This window comes from Dendropsophus ebraccatus, chromosome 11 (genome assembly GCF_027789765.1).
Source record: "Dendropsophus ebraccatus isolate aDenEbr1 chromosome 11, aDenEbr1.pat, whole genome shotgun sequence".
Classification (NCBI taxonomy): domain Eukaryota; kingdom Metazoa; phylum Chordata; class Amphibia; order Anura; family Hylidae; genus Dendropsophus; species Dendropsophus ebraccatus.
Genome location: NC_091464.1, coordinates 62,631,540 through 62,652,482, shown reverse-complemented (window position 1 = coordinate 62,652,482; position 20,943 = coordinate 62,631,540). Strand labels below are relative to the sequence as shown.

Genomic DNA, 20,943 nt, shown 5'->3' with positions numbered 1-20,943 from the left:
CATCCACCATTTACTTACTACTTTTCTCTGGTTGTGTGTCCTGTGTGCTCACGTAATGGCTGCTGTTCTATGCCTTGTCCTCCTTACGAATATGGGACATTTAAGCCTTTTCCCAATACTGCCAAAATGGACACTTTTATATAGAATTTATAATAATCCTGATTCCTTTTGTTGGCTCAGTTTATCTGAACATTCTGGTAAAAATTATGTATCTGATGACAACTAGAGATGAGCGAACCGGGTTTGGGTTTGAGTCCATCCGAACACGAACGATCAGCATTTGATTAGCGGTGGCTGCTGAACTTGGATAAAGCTCTAAGGTTGTCTGGAAAACATGGATACAGCCAATGACTATATCCATGATTTCCACATAGCCTTAGGGCTTTATCCAACTTCAGCAGCCACCGCTAATCAAATGCCAAAAGTTCGGGTTCGGATGGACTCGAGCATGCTCATGGTTCGCTCATCTCTAATGACAACCTTTGTCTTTTTCACTGAGAGCAGACAAGAGGTTGTCACAGCCCCGCCCCATCAGTGACATCACAAAATTCAAAGTCAATGCAACCAAACAAGGCAGCACAATCAGACCAGTCATCTTGGTGGAAACAATGGGGATCCACCGGATCAGGGTTCGCAGTATTTTTTTTTCCATACTTGTATGGTTAATACATAGGAAGCTACACTTTTGGCTACAGTCAGTGACTGAATGAGTAGTCTGCACTATTTAATACCAGTTTATCAGCAACCATAATTATTTATCATTATCATATCATTAAATACTTGGCCAAACTGAATATTCTAAAAACAATTTCAACAATTCCCTTTGTGGTCATGTACTTCTATGGCTGGGGAGCCATCTTGGGTAAAGGTCAGGGTCTAGTAAATAAATAGGACCTTGTGGCTATTGACTTTAATTAAAGTCAGCTCCTGTGGGGGTTGTCTTCTTCTAGACTTCATTATCAGATTATCAGAAGTTCATAGCACAACTTGGGAACATTGAAGGAAATTTTGGCCTAATGGGACCAGGAACCCCCCAAGTTGACAGTCTCTCTTGAACTGTGATCACCAATTGTCATTACCAATGTTCTTCAACATTAGGGAAGATTTATCAAACCCATCTAAACAAAAAAAGTCTCTTTGTTGCCCATTACAACCAATCACAGTTCAACTTTAATTCTTTAAGTTGCTCCAGTAAAATAAAATCTGGTTGATTTGGACAACAAAACAAGTTTTGGTTTTAGAATACTTTGATAAATGAATCCTAGAGTATCAATATGATCGTAAATTAACCTGAGGGGGGTAGGGGGCATAAAAAACTAAGATTTCCACAAAACAGTTTCATAATGTAAACAACTTCCTGGGATAATAATTAAAAAGAAAAAAAAGCCCTGAATAATATACATACTTAAATAAAACCAGAAGCTCCTCGTGGGCGGGCACTGCTACTGAAATAATTACACATCATTGCCCGACATTAGAAATAATCAACATAAAAAGTACATTACAAAAAAGAATGACGTAAAAAAATGTAAAATATACCTGGAAGCTATAAAATTAAACAGAAAAAAGCAGAGGCTCAAGGTGCCGGAAATAGGGGCAGCCTTAGTTTTTGCATATAAAGTAACTAAAACAAGTGAGTTCCACCGAGTAACCAGAAATGTACAATTATTCGGTGGGAATGTTTTTAGGCCTCAGTCATTTACAATGATACAGTGAAATGTTTTCAAAGATTTTCGGGTGAAGTTCCACCCTGCCAACCCTTGGCTTTAGATCCAGACGCCATGTTGGAAATGTTTCTCTGTTAGGTCCTCAACACAATCTATGCACTTCTATCCAATTGGCTTCACAGCATTGAGAAATCCGACACTTCCTTGGAACCTCCCGGGATGTCCATGTACATCTGTGAATTCAGACTCGAAGCTTCGATCTTCAATAGGGTCTCCATACTGCTTCCTCCAACCTTGGCGTGGTCCCCATGTTGGTTGGAGAGTTGCTGTGGCTTCCTTCCGTCTCAACCACATCGTTTTGGTTGGGTAGGTTGGGGTTGAGAAGAGCCGACCCTGTGGAAGCGTTAGTGCAAGGAGGAAGGATGCGAGGTGGTGACCGGTCTCCTCCGGACATCATGGAAAACTGGTAGGACCCGGCGGATGTTCCATAGTAGAGATGGTAGGATGGGGAACTGGCCTGGAATGGGCTCCCTTGAGCTTGAGAAGATCCAGGATATGGAGGTGGTAGGTAGGTGTGGTATCTGGTTGCGCTGGTCATTGCAGACATACCGATGCCTATACCTGAAGACACCGGGGTTGGGGTGTATGTAAACGCTCCAGGATAGTGCATGCGAGGATCGGAAATGGATGATAGGGTGGAGAATTGGCGATCAATCCCGACTCGGGGGTCGCTGAAGGCGGTCAAGTCTGAAGCCCCTGTGTGGGAAAAAATGAAGTCATCAATGTAATGACAATGTCATGAAACCCAAAACTTACTGCACCAATGGCGGAGCCAGTGCTCTAAGAAATAAAATAAAGGGTCTGCCCGACGATAGTAGTGACCACCAATAATGGCTACCATGACTGGAGCCATCCCACCTTAAGATCAGCTCAGGAGGCTTGTAACCTTAAGACATCGATGAGGAACCTATGGCCCTCCAGCTGCTGCAAAACTACGATTCCCATCATGCTTGGACAGCCTTTGGTTGTCCAGGCATGATGGTAATTGTAGTTTTGCACTAGCTAAAAGGCCATAGGTTCCTTACCCCAATTTCTATTAAGAATGCAAGAAGTATGTCTTATCTCAGTCTATCTTGTTGAGATTTACGTAAATGGTAAAAAATTAACCCCAGAAATGCTGGAGCACAAGGGCTCAGGACAGACACTCAGCTTATATATCCACACAAGTGAACCCGCAGCCGGTTCAGGACTTGGCAGCAACACGCGGTATTGTGAGCTGAATACAAACAAGCCCCCAGGTAAGACGTGCCGCTCAGACAAGGTGTGGCGTCCTGTCTGTGCAGGGAGTGTTTTTTTCCCAGTCTATAGCACTGGATTGCTTGGGAAGACATTCCTGTGATATCAGAGACAATAGTGCAATTGTGTATCTAACGTTTCTTTACAATGTATGGAAGAAGCTACAGAAGGCACAATGGCCGCACGTCAGTCATGGGTATGAGTAAGGGGGCATTCACATGTTCACACTGTATCATTACAGTAACACAAAGGGGGAGATTTATCAAAGGGTGTAAAATTTAGACTGGTGCAAACTGCCCACAGCAACCAATCACAGCTCAGCTTTCCTTTCAGCACTGCCTAAAGCTGAGCTGTGATTGGTTTGCACCAGTCTAAATTTTACACCCTTTGATAAATCTCCCCCAAAGACTTCAACAATTTTGGAGCTCATGAATGCCAGTAGTTCTGAACTCTGTTCCGTAGAACATTGTCCGTATTTACATATCATGGACGGAATATGTGAATGCCCCCATAAGGGAATAGGGGACTTATGGTAGAAATCTACATAGGACCCCAATACTGGTAGAAATGGAAATCGGGCTAATTCCCACTTTCTATCCCTTAAAGCAGGGATGTCAAACTCAGGCCCTCCGGCTGTTGCAAAACTACAAGTCCCATCATGCCTGGACAGCCAAAGCTTCAGCTTTGGCTGTCCAGGCATGATGGGAATTGTAGTTTTAAAAGAGCTGGAGGGCCTGAATTTGACATGTCTACCTTAGAGGCTGGGATGATTCTTAATGGGGCTGGACCACTAACAGCAAGTATCACCTACTGGGGTCATGGTTGTACCCCCGGATCATATAGCTTGTGGATAAATGATACATTCTGTTTGTTGTCAATGGTCTGTTCACCATTTGTTGTAAGGGGCAGGTATACAATAATAATGTAAATGGTGGACATGGCTGAATAGTGCTAGGTCCCTCTATGGCCCATACAACCTTGGCAGGTGGTCCTAATATACTTTGTCTCAATTCTTCAGAATTTACAAAATATCTGCTTGCTGTCAGTGAATGAGAATATTGTTGTTTATATTCCGAGACTGATACATTGTACATAGCTAGTCTTACACTCATCTGAGAAGTGATACAATTGTGTCCAGTCTAGACAATGCTCTGTGAGCTCTATAACCTGGACCCCAGACTAATACATTGTACATAGCTAGTCCCGTCCTTATCAGAGAAGTAATACAATTGTATCCAGTCTAGACAATGCTCTGTGAGCTCTACAGCCTGGACTGCATACTGATACATTGTACATAGCTAGTCCTCCTCTCAGATGAGAAGTGATACAATTGTATCCAGTCTAGACAATGCTCTGTGAGCTCTACAGCCTGGACTGCAAACTGATACATTGTACATAGCTTGTCTTACACTCAGCTGAGAAGTGATACAATTGTATCCAGTGTAGACAATGCTCTGTGAGCTCTATAACCTTGACCCCAGATTGATACATTGTACATAGCTAGTCCCGCCCTTAGCAGAGAAGTAATACAATTGTATCCAGTCTAGACAATGCTCTGTGAGCTCTACAGCCTGGACTCCAGACTGATACATTGTACATAGCTAGTCCTGCTCTCAGCTGAGAAGTGATACAACTGTATCCAGTCTAGACAATGCTCTGTGAGCTCTACCGCCTGGACTGCAGACTGATACATTGTACATAGCTAGTCCTGCTCTCAGATGAGAAGTGATACAATTGTATCCAGTGTAGACAATGCTCTGTGAGCTCTACAGCCTGGACTCCAGACTGATACATTGTACATAGCTAGTCCTGCTCTCAGCTGAGAAGTGATACAACTGTATCCAGTCTAGACAATGCTCTGTGAGCTCTACCGCCTGGACTGCAGACTGATACATTGTACATAGCTAGTCCTGCTCTCAGCTGAGAAGTAACACAATTGTATCCAGTCTAGACAATGCTCTGTAAGCATTGTTACAAAAAATTAGCAAAGTAATTAGTTCACACAGCATTCTCTAGACTGGATACAATTGTATGATTCCTCAGCATGTCAGATGTTCTCGTCACTGACAGCAATCACATTTCTTGAAAATGGTGAAAAACAAACAAAGTGAACACACGCACTAACCTACAATAACATACAGTAAAATGATGCTTATCCTAATTATGGGCACCCGGACCCTTAGTGTATACAATCATCTCTGATAGTCTGTACCTGATAGGCGGCTGGAGATCTCGGCACTGAGGGACGTCATACCACTGGCACGTCCAGGTGAGATGGGGGTGGCCGGGTGGACAGAAGGCGTGGCGATGGATCCAAGGTATTGATAGGACTGATCGTACGACCATGACGGAGACGTCTGAACTTGTCTTGTGTCTACAGGAAAGCAAACAGAATGGAGGTTATCCGAAGGCGACTGCGGTCAAAGCGATTGTAGTGAGACAACACATGCTCTAGACATGCTACCTGTCACTTCTGATAATATAACTGTGAGGACCAGACCCCATACACAAGACCTGTTATCACAAGAATAACAAACTCGTCTCTGCTACATCTGTGTTATCACACCTCGGGTTGACAGTTTAGAAATAAAAATAAAATAATAATTTCTAGATCATAATCCCAGGCAGTCACTTTAGAGTTAATGAGTCTTCTTGAGATACGCTATACCTCCTCTGCCCACTAGATGGTAGCAGAAGGCTGCAGATGGGGGACACTAGTGGGGAGACCCACCTGGAGGTGAGGACAGGCAGGCAGCAGTGGTTGCCTTACACACCCCGGGCTGTAGGGGAGGATTTCACACACAATGCTCCGCACTGACATTCTCAGTAGGCGATGAATAGCAGCCCTGACCTTTGGACACGATTCTAAATGCCATTACTCACAAGTACAAATCCCAGCATCACTGTGTACAACAATCTGGAAATCCCTGCAGCTTTCATGTCCTGTCCACTCCACAATGGTTCAGTGATTTATTCTGCTAACAGCTGGAGGAAGACGTCAGCCCGCAGCCTGGCTGCACACACTGCATAGAATGGTAATACAGATGTAGCAGAGCTGAGTTTGTTAACACACACAATGGATTGTACTGACTGTACACCTTGATAATTAATAGTTTTTACAGTGCAGTAGCTTATGTAAATAACATACTCAGCTCTGCTATATGTATACTTTAGTGTTTCTGTATGGTAAACTACAACTATATTACAACTATAATGACATGCACTTGCTTAGCTTACCTGCAGACCCCAGCGCACATAGTTATAGTGACATATTCCACTCTGCTACATCTGTACTTTAGTCCTACAGTTGATGAAACCATCACCATATGACCCTATTCCCCATGCACTTGCAGATCCCAGTGCACACAACTATGATGACTTGTACCAAATGACATACTCAACCCTTCTATATATGTACTTCAGTATTACAATTTAATAAAACCACTACTATAATACTTAACTTACTTGCAGAACCAACCACTCATGAATATGATGACATACCCCACTCAGCTACATCTGTCCTTTAGTGTTACAATATAGTGAACCTACTATAATACCCACCATGCATTTGCTTAGCTTACTTGCTGCTCCTTAACGCACTTAGTTATGATAACATACTTGGCTCTGCTACATCTGTACATTCATGTTACAATATGGTTAAACTACTACTGTAATCACTGAGTACTTGTTTAGCTGACTTGCAGACCCAGCTACACATAGGTATAATGACTAAATGGCATAGATGGGTAAGAGATAGTAAATAGTAAATGGTATAGATGGATAAATGGCATAGTAAATGGCATAGTAAATGGCATAGATGGCATAGTAAATGGCATAGTAAATGGCATAGATGGGTAAGAGATAGTAAATAGTAAATGGTATAGATGCGTAAATGGCATAGTAAATGGCATAGATGGGTAAGAGATAGTAAATGGTATAGATGGGTAAATGGCATAGTAAATGGCATAGAGTCAAATGACAACTTTGTCTCTGCTACATTGGATGTGTGGATGAAGGCTTTGGTTGCCCACACCCCTTCCTCCTTCATCCATCTTTTCCCCTCCTTGGCCGACCTTGATAGACATGTGTCTATTCTTTATCCTAATATCTGTATTTACAAATAGATGTAGAAGAGCTGAACTTGTTCCTTTATAAATCATCTGAAGGATCATAGCCGCAGTGTAAAGCATGGCAGAGAGACTGAGCGGAGGGGTGATGGGCTACCGATCCGCTGCCGGATTATTTTTGGCGCTAGAATGGATGCGGCAGGAAGCTGGTGGTTTCAGGTAGTGCAGGTTTGAGGATATGAAACATGAAGTAAGAGACTATGTGGAATTGAGAGTAACGCTGTAGTCAGATCGCTTCATGCCATTTAAATATAATTTATCAATTCCCTAATCTGTAACTCTCCAGCCGTTGCAAAACTACAACTCCCAGCATGCCTTGACAGCCAAAGGCTGCTAGAGAGAGGCAGGGTGAAGAACACTGTTCTAGGACCATATAACACAATGTAAGTTGTCATCCAGCTTTCCTGGATCCTGAATGTCTTGGAAAGCTGCACAGATATAGGTTGGGGGGAGGGGGGGGGGGTATGATGTGTTGGACCCCTGTGAATTTCACTACCATTGTTCCAGCCATATTGGCAGATTCCCGGTCATCACTCCTGGATGAGGTTTCACAATATCCCAGAAGGATTCGACATAATCTGCTGCAATGTAATCCAAGCCAGCGCTCCCACTGAGTAAGCAAAGTGCCTGCCTCGCTGAGCAAGCGACCCCGCCGCCCCCTCCCTCCCTGCACGCAGCTGCCATCCCTGTCCTTAATGGCACTGTGCAACTTCTGCAAGAAAAATTAGCAAAAAATAACAATCTTGCAAATCTGTAGTCCTCACCAGAGGAAGTTTACAGCATACTGGTTATAGATTGAACTCAATGGTGTGTCAGTATGCAATAAGCTCCCCCTAGTGGTGACTAAAGGCAGGGAGAATTTTATCAGGTTTGTGCAGAGGATATGGAGCCTAAACCAGGAACTGTATCAGACCTTAAATATCGAGAACAGTGGTCTCACGCGGGCACGGTGCCAGCCTATTCACCAGCCATGGGACATACAGAGTCAATGGAGCAACAGTGATCATAATCCGCCACTCCATTCATCCATGGACCCCCATTCTTGTGATCAGTGGGGGTCCCAGAGATCAGATCCAAAATATCACTTATTGAAGCTAAGGACTCTCCAGTTGTTCTGAATTACGACTCCCATTCAGCTTTCCCAGTCCCCTGCATGGCATACCGGCCTAGTAATATAGCCATAGACAATCTAACATTACAACGAATTTGGAAGATAATCTGAAAAATAAAATCATATTGTTGTCCAGCTTTCCCAGACTCCCGAACGGCACCTAAGGCTCTCTTGCCGTTGCAAAACTACAACTCCCATCATGCCCTGACTGTTCTATTAGTGACTGTATTGAATGTGGTGGATTTACTGTCAATAAAGCTGTTTTATAGGTAATTCCTTTATCAGGACAGCTGGGTGGAGATTTCCTTCTGAGCACTGATCCCCTTTGTCTCTACTGCCATTGCAAAACTACAACTCCCATCTTGCTCTAAGTGTTCTTGCCCTAAAGAATGTGGCCGATCAATCTCCCACCATCAGGATCCCAGGAAAGCTGGGTGGAGAGCTAAAGTTATATTGTTATATATTGTATATTGCATAAGTTCATACAGCTTTCCTCACCTCCCCTATCTGTGTCTCTCCAGCGGTTAAAAAACTACTCCCATCATGCCCTGAGTGTTCTTTCTACAGAACATGGCCGATCAATCATCTATAAGGCAGTTTGCCTAGGCGATCCCACCATCAGGACTCCAGGAAAGCTGGGTGGAGAGCTAAAGCATATTGTTTTCAACTTGTTTCCATATTTCCTAACCACATTGTTACCGAACCAGTGGCTCACTACTGTTGCAAAACTACAATTCCCATCATGTTCTGAGTGTTCTTTCTACAGAATGTGCTCAATCAATCATCTATAATTCAGTTTGTCTAGGCCATCCCACCATCAGGAGCCCAGGAAAGCTGGGTGGAGAGCTAAAGCATATTGTTTTCACATAGTTTTCCATATTTCCTAACCACAACCAGTGGCTCACTACTGTTGCAAAACTACAACTCCCATCATGTCTTGGCCAATATGGCCAGTCTATGATTAGAAAAGCTGGGTGGAGAGGTAAAGTCATTGTTGGTATCCAGCTTTCCTTGACACCTGAGCACACTTTTCCCCAACCAATGTCTCTCCAGTTTTTGCAAAACTACCACTCCCATCATGCCCATCATGATGGGAGTGGTGGTTTTGCAGCAGGTTGGCTCATTACAAAAGTGATCGATGCTTGTAAGCCACTTCTCTTAAGTAACCTGAGCCGGTCTGTCTGCCGGAGACGATGGGTGACAGAGGACTGACTAAGAATTTTGTACGAGAGCATCACCCATTAGTCACCCAGAAGATGAGTGCTGCACATAAATAGACAGTCAGGGCAAGCTGGCACAACATGGCATTTCCTGCCGCTGGCACGCCCATTCTGGTAAGGAGTGTTCCACAAAACTATTTACCCCTTTCTGCAAAATTCCAGAGTACTGAGTAGAGCACAATATATAGCATGCTGCAGGATGGCGTCAATCACAGCCAGGCGCTCTGCTATGTATACACAGGGGTGCAGCTGCGGTGACAAATTCAGCTCTGCTACAACTGTAGATAGATAACTAAATAGATATAGCAGAGCTGAATTTGTCATTTGGTTCATGTATAGTGCATTACAGTGAAATTTCAGTAGAGACAGCGGTGACAGCATAGCAGCAAGAAGTATGTAGTTGTGTTACATTTATGGGCGCTGTGGCTGTATTCCCCTTTAGGAAGGGGGGTGTACATCCCGCACACTCTTGGGTGGGCTATACATACATTCCAGGGCCCTTTTTTTTTTAGGAACGTAATTAACCTAAATATGTTTTCGGAGAGTGGGAGGAATCTGGAGTACTTGGAGGGAATCCACCCACATGGGGGAAGATGCAAACTCCACGCAGAAGTTACACCCAGTCATAGCTCTCTATGAAACTACAATTCCCAGCATGCCCTGACAGCCGCAGGTGGAGAGTTCTATGCTTAGAATTGCAGTTTTGTAAAAGTTGAAGGCTATCAGATGCATGCTGCATGCTAGGAGTTGTAGTTCTGCAACCGCTGGAGAGTTACAGACTACAGACTTACAGGCAGGACATGATGGGTATTGTAGTTTTGAAACAGTTGAACTGTAGGCTGTCAGGGCATGCTGGGAGTTTGAATTCCCCAGCAGCTGGGGAGCTGTAGGCTATGGGAGCATGCTGGATGTTGTAGTTTCGCAACAGCTGGAGAATTTAAGGCTGTTAGGGAATGATGGGAGAGGTAGTTCTGCAATGGCTATAACACTGTAGGCTGTCGGGGCATGCTGGGAGTTGTAGTTCTGCAATGGCTATAACACTGTAGGCTGTCGGGGCATGCTGGGAGTTGTAGTTCTGCAATGGCTATAACACTGTAGGCTGTCGGGGCATGCTGGGAGGTGTAGTTCTGCAATGGATATAACACTGTAGGCTGTCGGGGCATGCTGGGAGGTGTAGTTCTGCAATGGATATAACACTGTAACCTGTCGGGGCATGCTGAGAGTGGTAGTTCTGCAAAGGATATAACACTGTAGGCTGTCGGGGCATGCTGGGAGGTGTAGTTCTGCAATGGATATAACACTGTAAGCTGTCGGGGCATGCTGGGAGGTGTAGTTCTGCAATGGATATAACACTGTAGGCTATCGGGGCATGCTGGGAGGGGTAGTTCTGTAACGAATATAACACTGTAGGCAGTCGGGGCATGCTGGGAGGTGTAGTTCTGTAACGGATATAACACTGTAGGCTGTCGGGGCATGCTGGGAGGTGTAGTTTCACATCAGCTGAAAAGCCACATGTTAGAGAAGCACCACTCCAAACCAAACCCCCAGCACAGCAAGATAAGACCACCACCCGTATTATGTACGCAGCTAGATTTCGTCACACCCGGGGCGATGACTTCCTATTGCGGCACCTATTATTTGATAACCAATTATTAAAACGGCTCATGATATCTCAATTGACTTTCTTTGCGATATTACGAAACTCAGATTTTAACCCTTTCAGCTCCAATCATCCGACCGGCAGAATTTTGAGTGCAGCTCTGGAGCATAGTTAAATTTCTAAGCAGTTTTACTGTTAGGAATTGGTGATGAACAATGGGGATGACTCAGGCACCAGGAGGGGTCTAGCTCTGGTCTAACGCTCTTTCAACCTCTTTCCGACACAGGGAGATACTTAAGGTTTTCGGGAAAAGTCACAATAACACGGGCGCCGGCCTCCATTCCTTCCCCGTCTCCTGGAGACACTTTGGATTTCAACAGATTCATTACGCAGATTGGTGAGGCTACAGTATGATGGCGTCATCCCAGAAAAGATCACCACATCTTAAAGGGGGGTTCCACAACTGGCAACTTCAATACCTAAGGCAATGTACCCCAAATGGTGACTCTCTAGCTACTGCAAAACTACAACTCCCAGCATGCCCTACCTACATTGTATGGAGGTATTACTTGGCTACTGAATGGCAGTGAATTGAAGGAAATATAGGGCAGTGTTATGTGGGCACTATACGGTAGCTTTATCAGGCTATAATATGGAGGCCTGCACGCAGGTATTATCTGCACACCGAACAGCAGTGATATGTGGGAAATATGTGGCGGTATAATCTAGTTACTATACTGAGGCACTATCTAAGCCAAGAATGATGGCATTATTTGGGTAGTGAATGGCAGTATTGTGTTACAAATGAATGGCATAGATATGCAGGAACTATATGTAAGTATTATTTAGTTACTGGAGCTGCTATTTAGGCATTTGGACAATAAATTGCGATAATATGTGGGGTGTATATAGTAGTTTTATGTGGGCACTATAAGGGTGCGTTCACACCTACAGGATCCGCAGCAGATCTGCAGCAGATTTGATGCTGTGTTCAGTTATTTAAATGAAATCTGCTGCGGATCCGCAGCAGAAAATCAGCTGCGGATTCGGTAAGTGTGAACGTACCCTTAGGCAGTATTATATTGTGACTATATGGAGGAGTTATATAGGGCAGTAGTATTTGGTGACTGTATGGAGGTGTTATATAGGGCAGTATTATTTGGTATCTGTATTGAGGTGTTATATAGGGCAGTATTATATGGTATCTGTATTGAGGTGTTATATAGGGCAGTATTATTTGGTCACTGTATGGAGGTGTTGTATAGGGCAGTATTATTTGGTGACTGTAAGGAGGTGTTATATAGGGCAGTATTATTTCGTATCTGTGTGGAGGTGTTATATAGGACAGTATTATTTGGTGACTGTATGGAGGTGTTATATAGGGCAGTATTATTTTGTATCTGTATATAGGTGTTATATAGGGCAGTATTATTTGGTGACTGTATGGAGGTGTTATATAGGGCAGTAATATTTCGTATCTGTATGGAGGTGTTATATAGGGCAGTATTATTTGGTGACTGTAAGGAGGTGTTATATAGGGCAGTATTATTTGGTGACTGTATGGAGGTGTTATATAGGGCAGTAATATTTCGTATCTGTATGGAGGTGTTATATAGGGCAGTATTATTTGGTGACTGTAAGGAGGTGTTATATAGGGCAGTATTATTTGGTGACTGTATGGAGGTGTTATATAGGGCAGTATTGTTTGGTATCTGTATTGAGGTGTTATATAGGGCAGTATTATTTGGTGACTGTATGGAGGTGTTATATAGGCATTGTACGGCAGTATTATTTGATGAGTACAATCAATAACAATAATGTATGAGAATTATATGGTAGTTTTAAGTGGGTACTATATATTTGGCCGAGGGCGGCTCAGTGACACCCCGGGCCCCCCAAGAGCGGTTCAGTGACACCCCGGCCCCCCGAGAGTGGCTCGGTAACACCCAGCCCCCCGAGAGCGACTCAGTGATACCCCAGCCCCCCGAGAGCAGCTCAGTGACACCCCGGCCCCCCGAGAGTGGCTCGGTAACACCCAGCCCCCCGAGAGCGACTCAGTGATACCTTAGCCCCACCAGAGCGACTCAGTGATACCCCAGCCCCCCGAGAGCGGCTAAGTGACACCTCGGCCCCCCGAGAGCGGCTCTGTGACACCCCGCCCCCCCCCCCCCCCCCAAGAGCAGCCCAGTGACACCCTTATTGCATGGAGGTAATATATAGGCATTGTAAGGCAGTATTATTTTTATTTAGTTATTGAAAGGGGGTGTTATTTAGGCATAGTACAGTATATTATTTGAGTACTAATAGCAGTATTATTTAGGTGTGTAGCAGTATTCACATAAACATTTGTATAAAACATATGTGTTTATGTTGTATATGTATTTTAGAACACTTACACTAACGGATTTGGGTGATTCAAGGGCTCGTATACCAGCAGTATTTTTTTATTTTCGGTGGCATGTTCATTATATGTACAGCAGTAAGGGAGGATGGGACTTGTTCAGTATTACCGCCTAGAGGAGAAGGAATTTCTGGGAAACCGTGGATGATCTAAGGATGAGCTGGTTCATTTTACTGACTTAGAGAAAGTATAAGACTCATATCAGATGTAAACTTCAGACTTGTACGGATGAGGTCACCTTGGGGGAAAATGATACCGACAGCGAAGCGGTGTGAATCCTCCCTCTAGGGCACAGCTTTGATTAACAAGGTGAAGTGAGGTCTCCTTCATGTGAAGAAAGAAAAGCTATATTGTTTTAACTGGCTTTGAATGCCGTATTGATATATGTTGTACGTTGCTGTGTAGATACATGAAAGGGAACCAACCTGTCACTTAACACCTTGTGCGGAGGGCGGGCGCCAGGGACATGCAGTGGGGAACTATCAGGATTTTTCTACAGGATAAATACTCCATTTGTCAAGTCAGTCAAGTGTATGATGTCAGCGCGGTGTGTGGCGAGGGATGATTTCAAGGGCACACGTCTGGGAAAAAAAGGGCAATTCCAGGCTGAGGGGATATTATTATGGGTTGTGGGACTGTCAGCGCTAGGAATAGGATGGGGACAGCTGGATCAGAGGCTATGTTCCTCCATGTCGTTGCAGAACTACAGCTCCCAGCATGACTTGATAGCTTGTCAAAGGCCCTGATGTAAAATATGTAACAGCCCACTACCTGGTCTCCTCATATGGGGCAGAGGGTCCTAAAGCAGTGACCTCTGTACTCTATTTTCTCCCATATATTCTGTGGTCTCCTGATATGGCCAGCTGGACCTCTTTACCCCAGGGCCCAAGTATAACAGTAAGCCTGCACTATAGTTGTACCCAAATAGTCTGTGATCTCCTCCTATGGGGCAGATGGACCTTTTAACCCTACAGCCCAACTATAACCCTGTACTATTGCTGCATCTGTGCAACCAGAGGTCTCCTTGTAAGGGACCTTTTTATCCCAAGGTCTAAGTGCAAAAGTAACCTCTTTGCTATCAATGTACAAGTACAGTCTGCGATCTCCTCAGATGGGAAAGAAAGACCAAATGGCCCTTCAGCCCAAGTGCAGTAGTATAGTAACCTCTGCAATATCGCTGCACCCACAATGCAACCTGCTCTCCTCATACAGGGCTGAGGGAACTTTAACCCTAGGGCCCAAATGAAACTGTATCTTTTGAACTAGTTGCACCCATAATACAATCTATGGTCACCTTATATAAAGTCAAGGGACTTTATGGCTCTCTGGCCCAAGTTCAACCTATGCACTATAGTTACACCCATATATTCTGTGGTCGCCCTGTATGGGACCGAGGGACCTTTTGGACCTAGGGCCCAAATACAACCATAATGTCTCCCCTATAGTTGCATAATGCAGCTGGGACTTGTAGTTCTGCCACAGCTGTAGATCTGAACACTGTTTGAAATGGTTTGTAGTTTTATATGAAAAATATAAGTCTTTATTTTTTAGATTTTTTCATTTCATTTTCTTACTATATCTCTGCTTTCTGTCAATGAATAGACTGTTCGCATTTACATTTAGAGACTAGACAAATTTTGTTACCATAGTAACATAGTATTATCCAGGCTGATATAATGTATCATAATGAAACAATGGGGGCAGATCATCTCTGTATAACACAGGACTGTCTAGACTGAACACAATGGTGGCTCTCAGTTCGGAGAAGTATTAGGTCTGTGCAGGTTTTTAGCCTCCGGATGTAAACAAGAACATTCCCATTCACTGATATCAATCAGAGATTTTACAAATGAGGAAGAATCGAAGCACAAAGTATATGAGAAAGCTGCAGGACTCTTCATAGTACAATGATTATGGTTGACTGTCAGGGTTATATCCAGTCCAGTGCAGGTACAGAAGAGGGTTCAACAAGGGGCTACAATCTTATATAGTAGTACATAGAGCTTTGGTAGTGGAGTCTTGCTGGTTTGACAGGACACTGGGTGTTGTAGTCCCCCAGCTTCTCGATCTTGTGCCGTTCGCATTGAATAAATTTGAGTTCTGATCTTTCCCCTCTCTGCCCTCAAACAAGCTCTTGTTTTTTGTCAGGACGCTGTTGCCATAAATATATCTACTTCCTTTTTTCTGCATTACAAAAGATGTTCTGTTACAGCTCTCTGTTCTTCTTTCTGTTTCCGGCTTTCTTGTGACGGGAGCCTTGGCGTTCTTGTTTTGTGGCATCCAGGGTCTGCTCACATCCCCCTGCTAAAATCTGCACGCAGGCCATAGGCGTAACTTCAAGCTGTCGAGTCCCGGTGAAAAATCTACAACAGGGCCCCCCTGCTGCCACCTATAATAGTGGTGTTGACTTATGTGGCAGACAGGCTAAGGGCACCAGTGCACCTAATGTTCTATATCATATATGAACATCTTGCATATAAGATATTCTCAGCATGGTTGTCACTTTCCTCACCCCAACCAAGGAATTCAGTATTATAAGGCAACTACGACTAAAATAGGGTGTTGGTCATGTGATGTGAACATGGTAATGGTGCATTTGGCAACCATATATTAGACATGGCAACTCTGGTTACATGCTATGAATATTGCAATGTTGTACTGCAACATCACGTCTCAGGCTAGGGTTACATGGCAACTTTGGTCATGGGTATGAAGAGCGCAAAGTCACAGTGGGTCATCACTAGATATGAGTACAACTCAAGCATGCTGGAGTCTGATTATTCAGCATTTGATTATCGGTGGCTGAAGAAGTTGGATGCAGCCCAAAGGCTTCCTGGAAAACATGGACACAGCCTATGACCTATGTCTGTATCCTTGTTTTTCCAGGCTCCCTAGGCCAACTTGTTCAGCCTCTGGTATTCAAATGCTGAACGATCAGACTCAACCATGCACTTATCTCTAGTCATCAGGTCTCACGATAGGGCTACATAAAGATCGCAAAGTCTCATTACATCTAACAAACCTACAACTTTGCAAGTATTACTCTCAATGTACTGACCTCAACTGCAACTCAATGTACAGACCTCAACTGCAACTCTAACATAGTCGCATGGCATCAATTCTCAGTTAAATCTACTTAGTTTGTACAACTTGATGTCATACAACTAAAGTTGCCATGTAGCCCTAGCTATAATGGCAAATTACAGGTGGTGGCTGGTACAGATTTTGCATTTGGCCCCTGAACCCTAGGAACACTAAGGAAGAGCTGCCCAGTAACAATACAACATTATATCCTAGTCTGGGTCTGGACTAGTATTTGACTTTTATGTATACTGTAATGAATGCCATTAGTGGTCACTAGTCACTAGAGATTAATGAACTTCGAGTATGTTGGGGTTTATCCTGAATTAGTCGGATGCAGCCCTAGGGAGTTCTGGAAAACATGGATATAGCCTATGGTCTATGGCTGTATCTATGATTTCCAGGCAGCCTCCACTAAACAAATGCCTAGAGTTCAGATACTGACAAATCCTGAGTGTGCTGCAATGAGCATCTCTAGTTGTCACCCATTAGAATTTTATATAGAAACCAAAGAAATGGCAGAACAATATAAGAACAGGTGATTTGGTAACTTCCCTATGCTTCTAAATGAAAATCATTTAGATGAAGCGACCCTTTAAGAGAAACATAAATAACTCCGCCAAACAGTTATCCGGTTCTCATTAACACTAATATCTTCAGACTTTTCTTTTATGACACTAAGAAGAAAATCCCAGGTAAAGACACTCAGAGAGGTAATAAAAGACAAATCTATGGTCCCTCTCCAGGGGGGCCGTGTGTTTACAGCAGTGTAAAGGAAGGGAGCCTGTACCAGAGATGCGTAGAGGGAATAGATTTCTTAAGGTTACTATTTATTCCACGATTTTCCTTAATCCCTGCATGTGAAAAAATCAGCGCTGCTGCCATAACTTGAGACGCTCCGAACAAGAGCTTCATTGTCTGAGACAGGTGTGAGATTGGAACGGATTCCAAGCCAAGAGACCCGGCATCGGAGCCAGCTCTGCAAGCTGAAAACATGCACCAACCATCCAGTAATACCACTGCAGCCAGCCAGAAACTCGGCAATTTAAGGCTTAGCGCACACACACACACAACATAAATCAGGCTAGGATGTACCAGCCAACCGTCAGCGACTTGGGCAGAAGCCTGCAGACTGTCTGCGCACATCAGACTTCTCCTGTTTGGGTGATTGGAAAACCTCTTTTAGTCTGGGTGGAGCAGCAAATTCAGACATACCTTGAGGTTGTCTTATCTTGTCCAGACAAACGTTCTTCTACCTGTTTACTTCAGCTATCCTATTTCTCATATACAGTATATATATATATATATATATATATATATATATATGTATATATATACAGACATGTACAGCATACCTTAACCCTGTTTACATATATACAACATAGGCAGATTCAACTTTTTGTTCATTTATACCATGCATTCTAATGTAAGGGAAAAAAGATCTGCAGCATATACAACATGGTTTAAATTTCCACATGGAATTCTTTTCACTATCACTACTTTTAACATCCGCACTATAGTTGCATTGCAAATTCCACGCTGAAATTCAACATATATGGCACAAAATCAACAAAAGTAAGGCTAGGGCTACATGCTGATTTTACATCATAGCTAATGTAAGTGAATGGGTTAACATTGTGACCTGTAAGTGTTGACCATCCAAGATGGCCTTCTGGTAAAGATCATAGCCAGTTGCAGGTCACATGTAACCCCACTGACTTCCATAGGCTACAATGAAATATGGCTATCTTTAGCCAAGGAATGTGGCCAAACTTGCCATGTATGCCTAACCTAATTCTGTTTGCATATTTAGTGAATCCTGCTTTAGCCCAGATTTACGTAAATGTTATATAACCATATTTCTTTGTACATATTATGGCCAAAACTTCTGGCACACTGAAAGATCTACCTGACAGTATCATGGATATAAATGATGCTATTATTTGCAGGTCTGCTTTTGAGCCTGTACTTTACAGATGCAAAAAGTGGCTATATTACATGTGGCCTCTCTCATCTTGTTCTAATTGAAATTTACAGCCCGTATTAGTCATTACAGTCTAGAGCTCCATTCACAATTCTGCAAGTTAAGAGCTAAAATCTACCAGCACCTCTGCTGGCTCAGTGTCTGTAAAAGGTACATTCTAGCTTTGTTGTTGCCGCCTACGGACAAAATCATGTATCATAAGCAGTGCCGGCTCCAGGTTTTTGGGGGCCCTCGGGCAACAAAGCCTCAGCGGGCCCCTCATCCATCCACTATGCACAATCACTTGAGACATCACTAACACACTAAAACATACATTACTGACACAGACACTGATTCTGACTGACTGACACTGACACACAGCACTTATAGCTCAGTCTTCTCCCTCTTCCTTTGTCTGGCTGCTCTCCACACTGTGAGGTTGAGGAGTTTCAGGTCATGTGATCAGGTCCTTCCCCCTTTTCTCTCTCTGTAGGTTTTGCTCTTTCTCTCTCTTTTGATGTTCAGCACTTACCCTGCACTACAGTGAGAGGGCTGAACATTAGAACACAAAGCCCTTCTCCCTCTCTGGGCCCCTTGTGGTGCTGTTGGCCCTGGCACTTGCCCTGGTAGGCCCTTTGGTGATGCGCGGCCCTGATCATAAGTCATGTTACTATATGTAACTATGTAACTATGTTCAGAGGAACTGCAGAACTGTTTAGGGTTCGGTTGCGTTCTCCGAACCCGAAAACTTGGCATTTCACTCCAAGAAAACATAGATAAAGCCTATGGCCTATAACTGTATTCATGTTTTTTTAGGACTCCCTAGTGTAGCATCTAACTTCTCTACACACCAGGAGTCAAATGCCGAGCTTTCTGGTCCAAAGAACATTGCCGAACCCGAACAGTCCAGCAAGTCTGCTCAACACTATCCATGTAGTTTAAACCACGCTCATAAGTGGTGGCCTATCGCAAATTGTACAGCCTTGGCCACCACTTATGGGCACGGTTTTGACCACTTGTGAGCTGGGTTTTATTAGCACTTTGCAACTACAATATTAAGACATACAAACTTTTCCCTTTATCTTTATATACAAGGATCCAAATGACCACATCGGTTCCCAGTTATAACTAAGGGAAGGCAGACTTCCTTGGACTTAACATGGACATTTACAGAATATATATAGATAAGCTCCTTGGCCGCCGGGTCATTCCAATCTCTTCTCTGAGAAGACCTTCCAGTAAACACTATATGAGCCGTATGTGAAATTTCTGAGTGAAAAATCAACTGGCGGCTTCTGCTTCCTCTCCCGCTCAGGGATCACTGCTGGCTGTTGGTGCCAATAATAGAGCCGAGGCTGCAGCCACAGCTGTGGGTCTGTCGCCATCTTCCTGTCACACACACCTGTCGGGCCTTGTGCTTCTGGCAGCCTGGTCTGAGTCACAGCTGCCAGTGGGCTGCTTGACGGTTTCAGCTCATGAGTGGGATCAACTTGATACCCTGGCAGAATCCCCTACTATTTGCTTTAAATCATCCCAAACATGAGACAAACTGCTAAAACAGAACAGAGGCTACAAAATCCAGAGAACCCGAGCGTCTCCAGCGCTAAACACAGATGGCCGTCACATGACACATCGTAAATCTGGGCTTTTTATTAGAATGTGTACGGTTTACTCTACATTTTTTTATTTGCATTGCAACCGAAAGCAAGAAAAGTTAAATGGGGTGTTTGTGGGGTGTAGCAAAGGGCCCCCGAACTTGTACACAGGGCTACTACTCCATCAAGACCACCATCACTACTGGACTGGCTGGAAACTAGTCAGAACTCTACATAGAGTGAGCTCCATAAATGCATAACCCTTCCACCTCCCAGTGGCCAGGAGTCAGCAAGAGAAGCCCTGATTCTCTGTACTGTCCTGGTGTCCCAGAGCTTGTTCCACCAACATGTGAGACTTGCCATAGTAATGTTACATTAGTGGGACAACCACTGTTATGGGGGTATTGTAGCTATCATTATAAGGTACTGTCATAGTTATGGGGCACTGTGATTAGTTATGTTGTGGTGTCAGAAATAGGTCAAAGGTGGTTTTCACATATTTATAAGGACCCACTTGGCAGATGACTCCATCAAGCTGGTAAATGCAATATAAATTTTTTTCATCTGTACTAAAAGCATAACTGGCAAAAATATTCTGTACGGAGACAACACATGAGAGAATATGGGAAACATATGTTGTGAACAGAGTCTTATGATGCCCATACACTTGGAGGGTATGGTGTGGATTTTGGTGGGTTTGGTTTAGTGGGTCTGGCCAACTCTAATGTGTATAGGGGATCCTGACTCTCTCCCGGCATTAGATGATGTCATAGAGAGAAGTGTCCACCATATTGGAGCTGGACTGCCCTACTCTTTTGTTCTCCAAGAGCTCTCTGGTCATGGTTTACCTCCCCTATCTATTCACAACACATGAATATTTAA

General features: G+C 43.8%; 1 protein-coding gene across 2 annotated transcripts in view; it reads right to left on the bottom strand.

The window, feature by feature from the left end:
* Positions 1-394: 394 nt before the first annotated feature.
* The window catches only part of RUNX1 (RUNX family transcription factor 1), a 181,210-nt gene continuing 160,661 nt past the window's right edge, over positions 395-20,943 (bottom strand). For both annotated transcript variants that reach the window (XM_069945416.1, XM_069945417.1), the window contains 2 exons: positions 5,176-5,337; positions 395-2,423 (listed from right to left, as the gene is read on the bottom strand). In XM_069945416.1, coding sequence (XP_069801517.1) covers positions 1,930-2,423; positions 5,176-5,337 — 656 coding nt within the window. In that variant the 3' untranslated portion in view covers positions 395-1,929. The remainder of the gene's footprint in view (positions 2,424-5,175; positions 5,338-20,943) is intronic.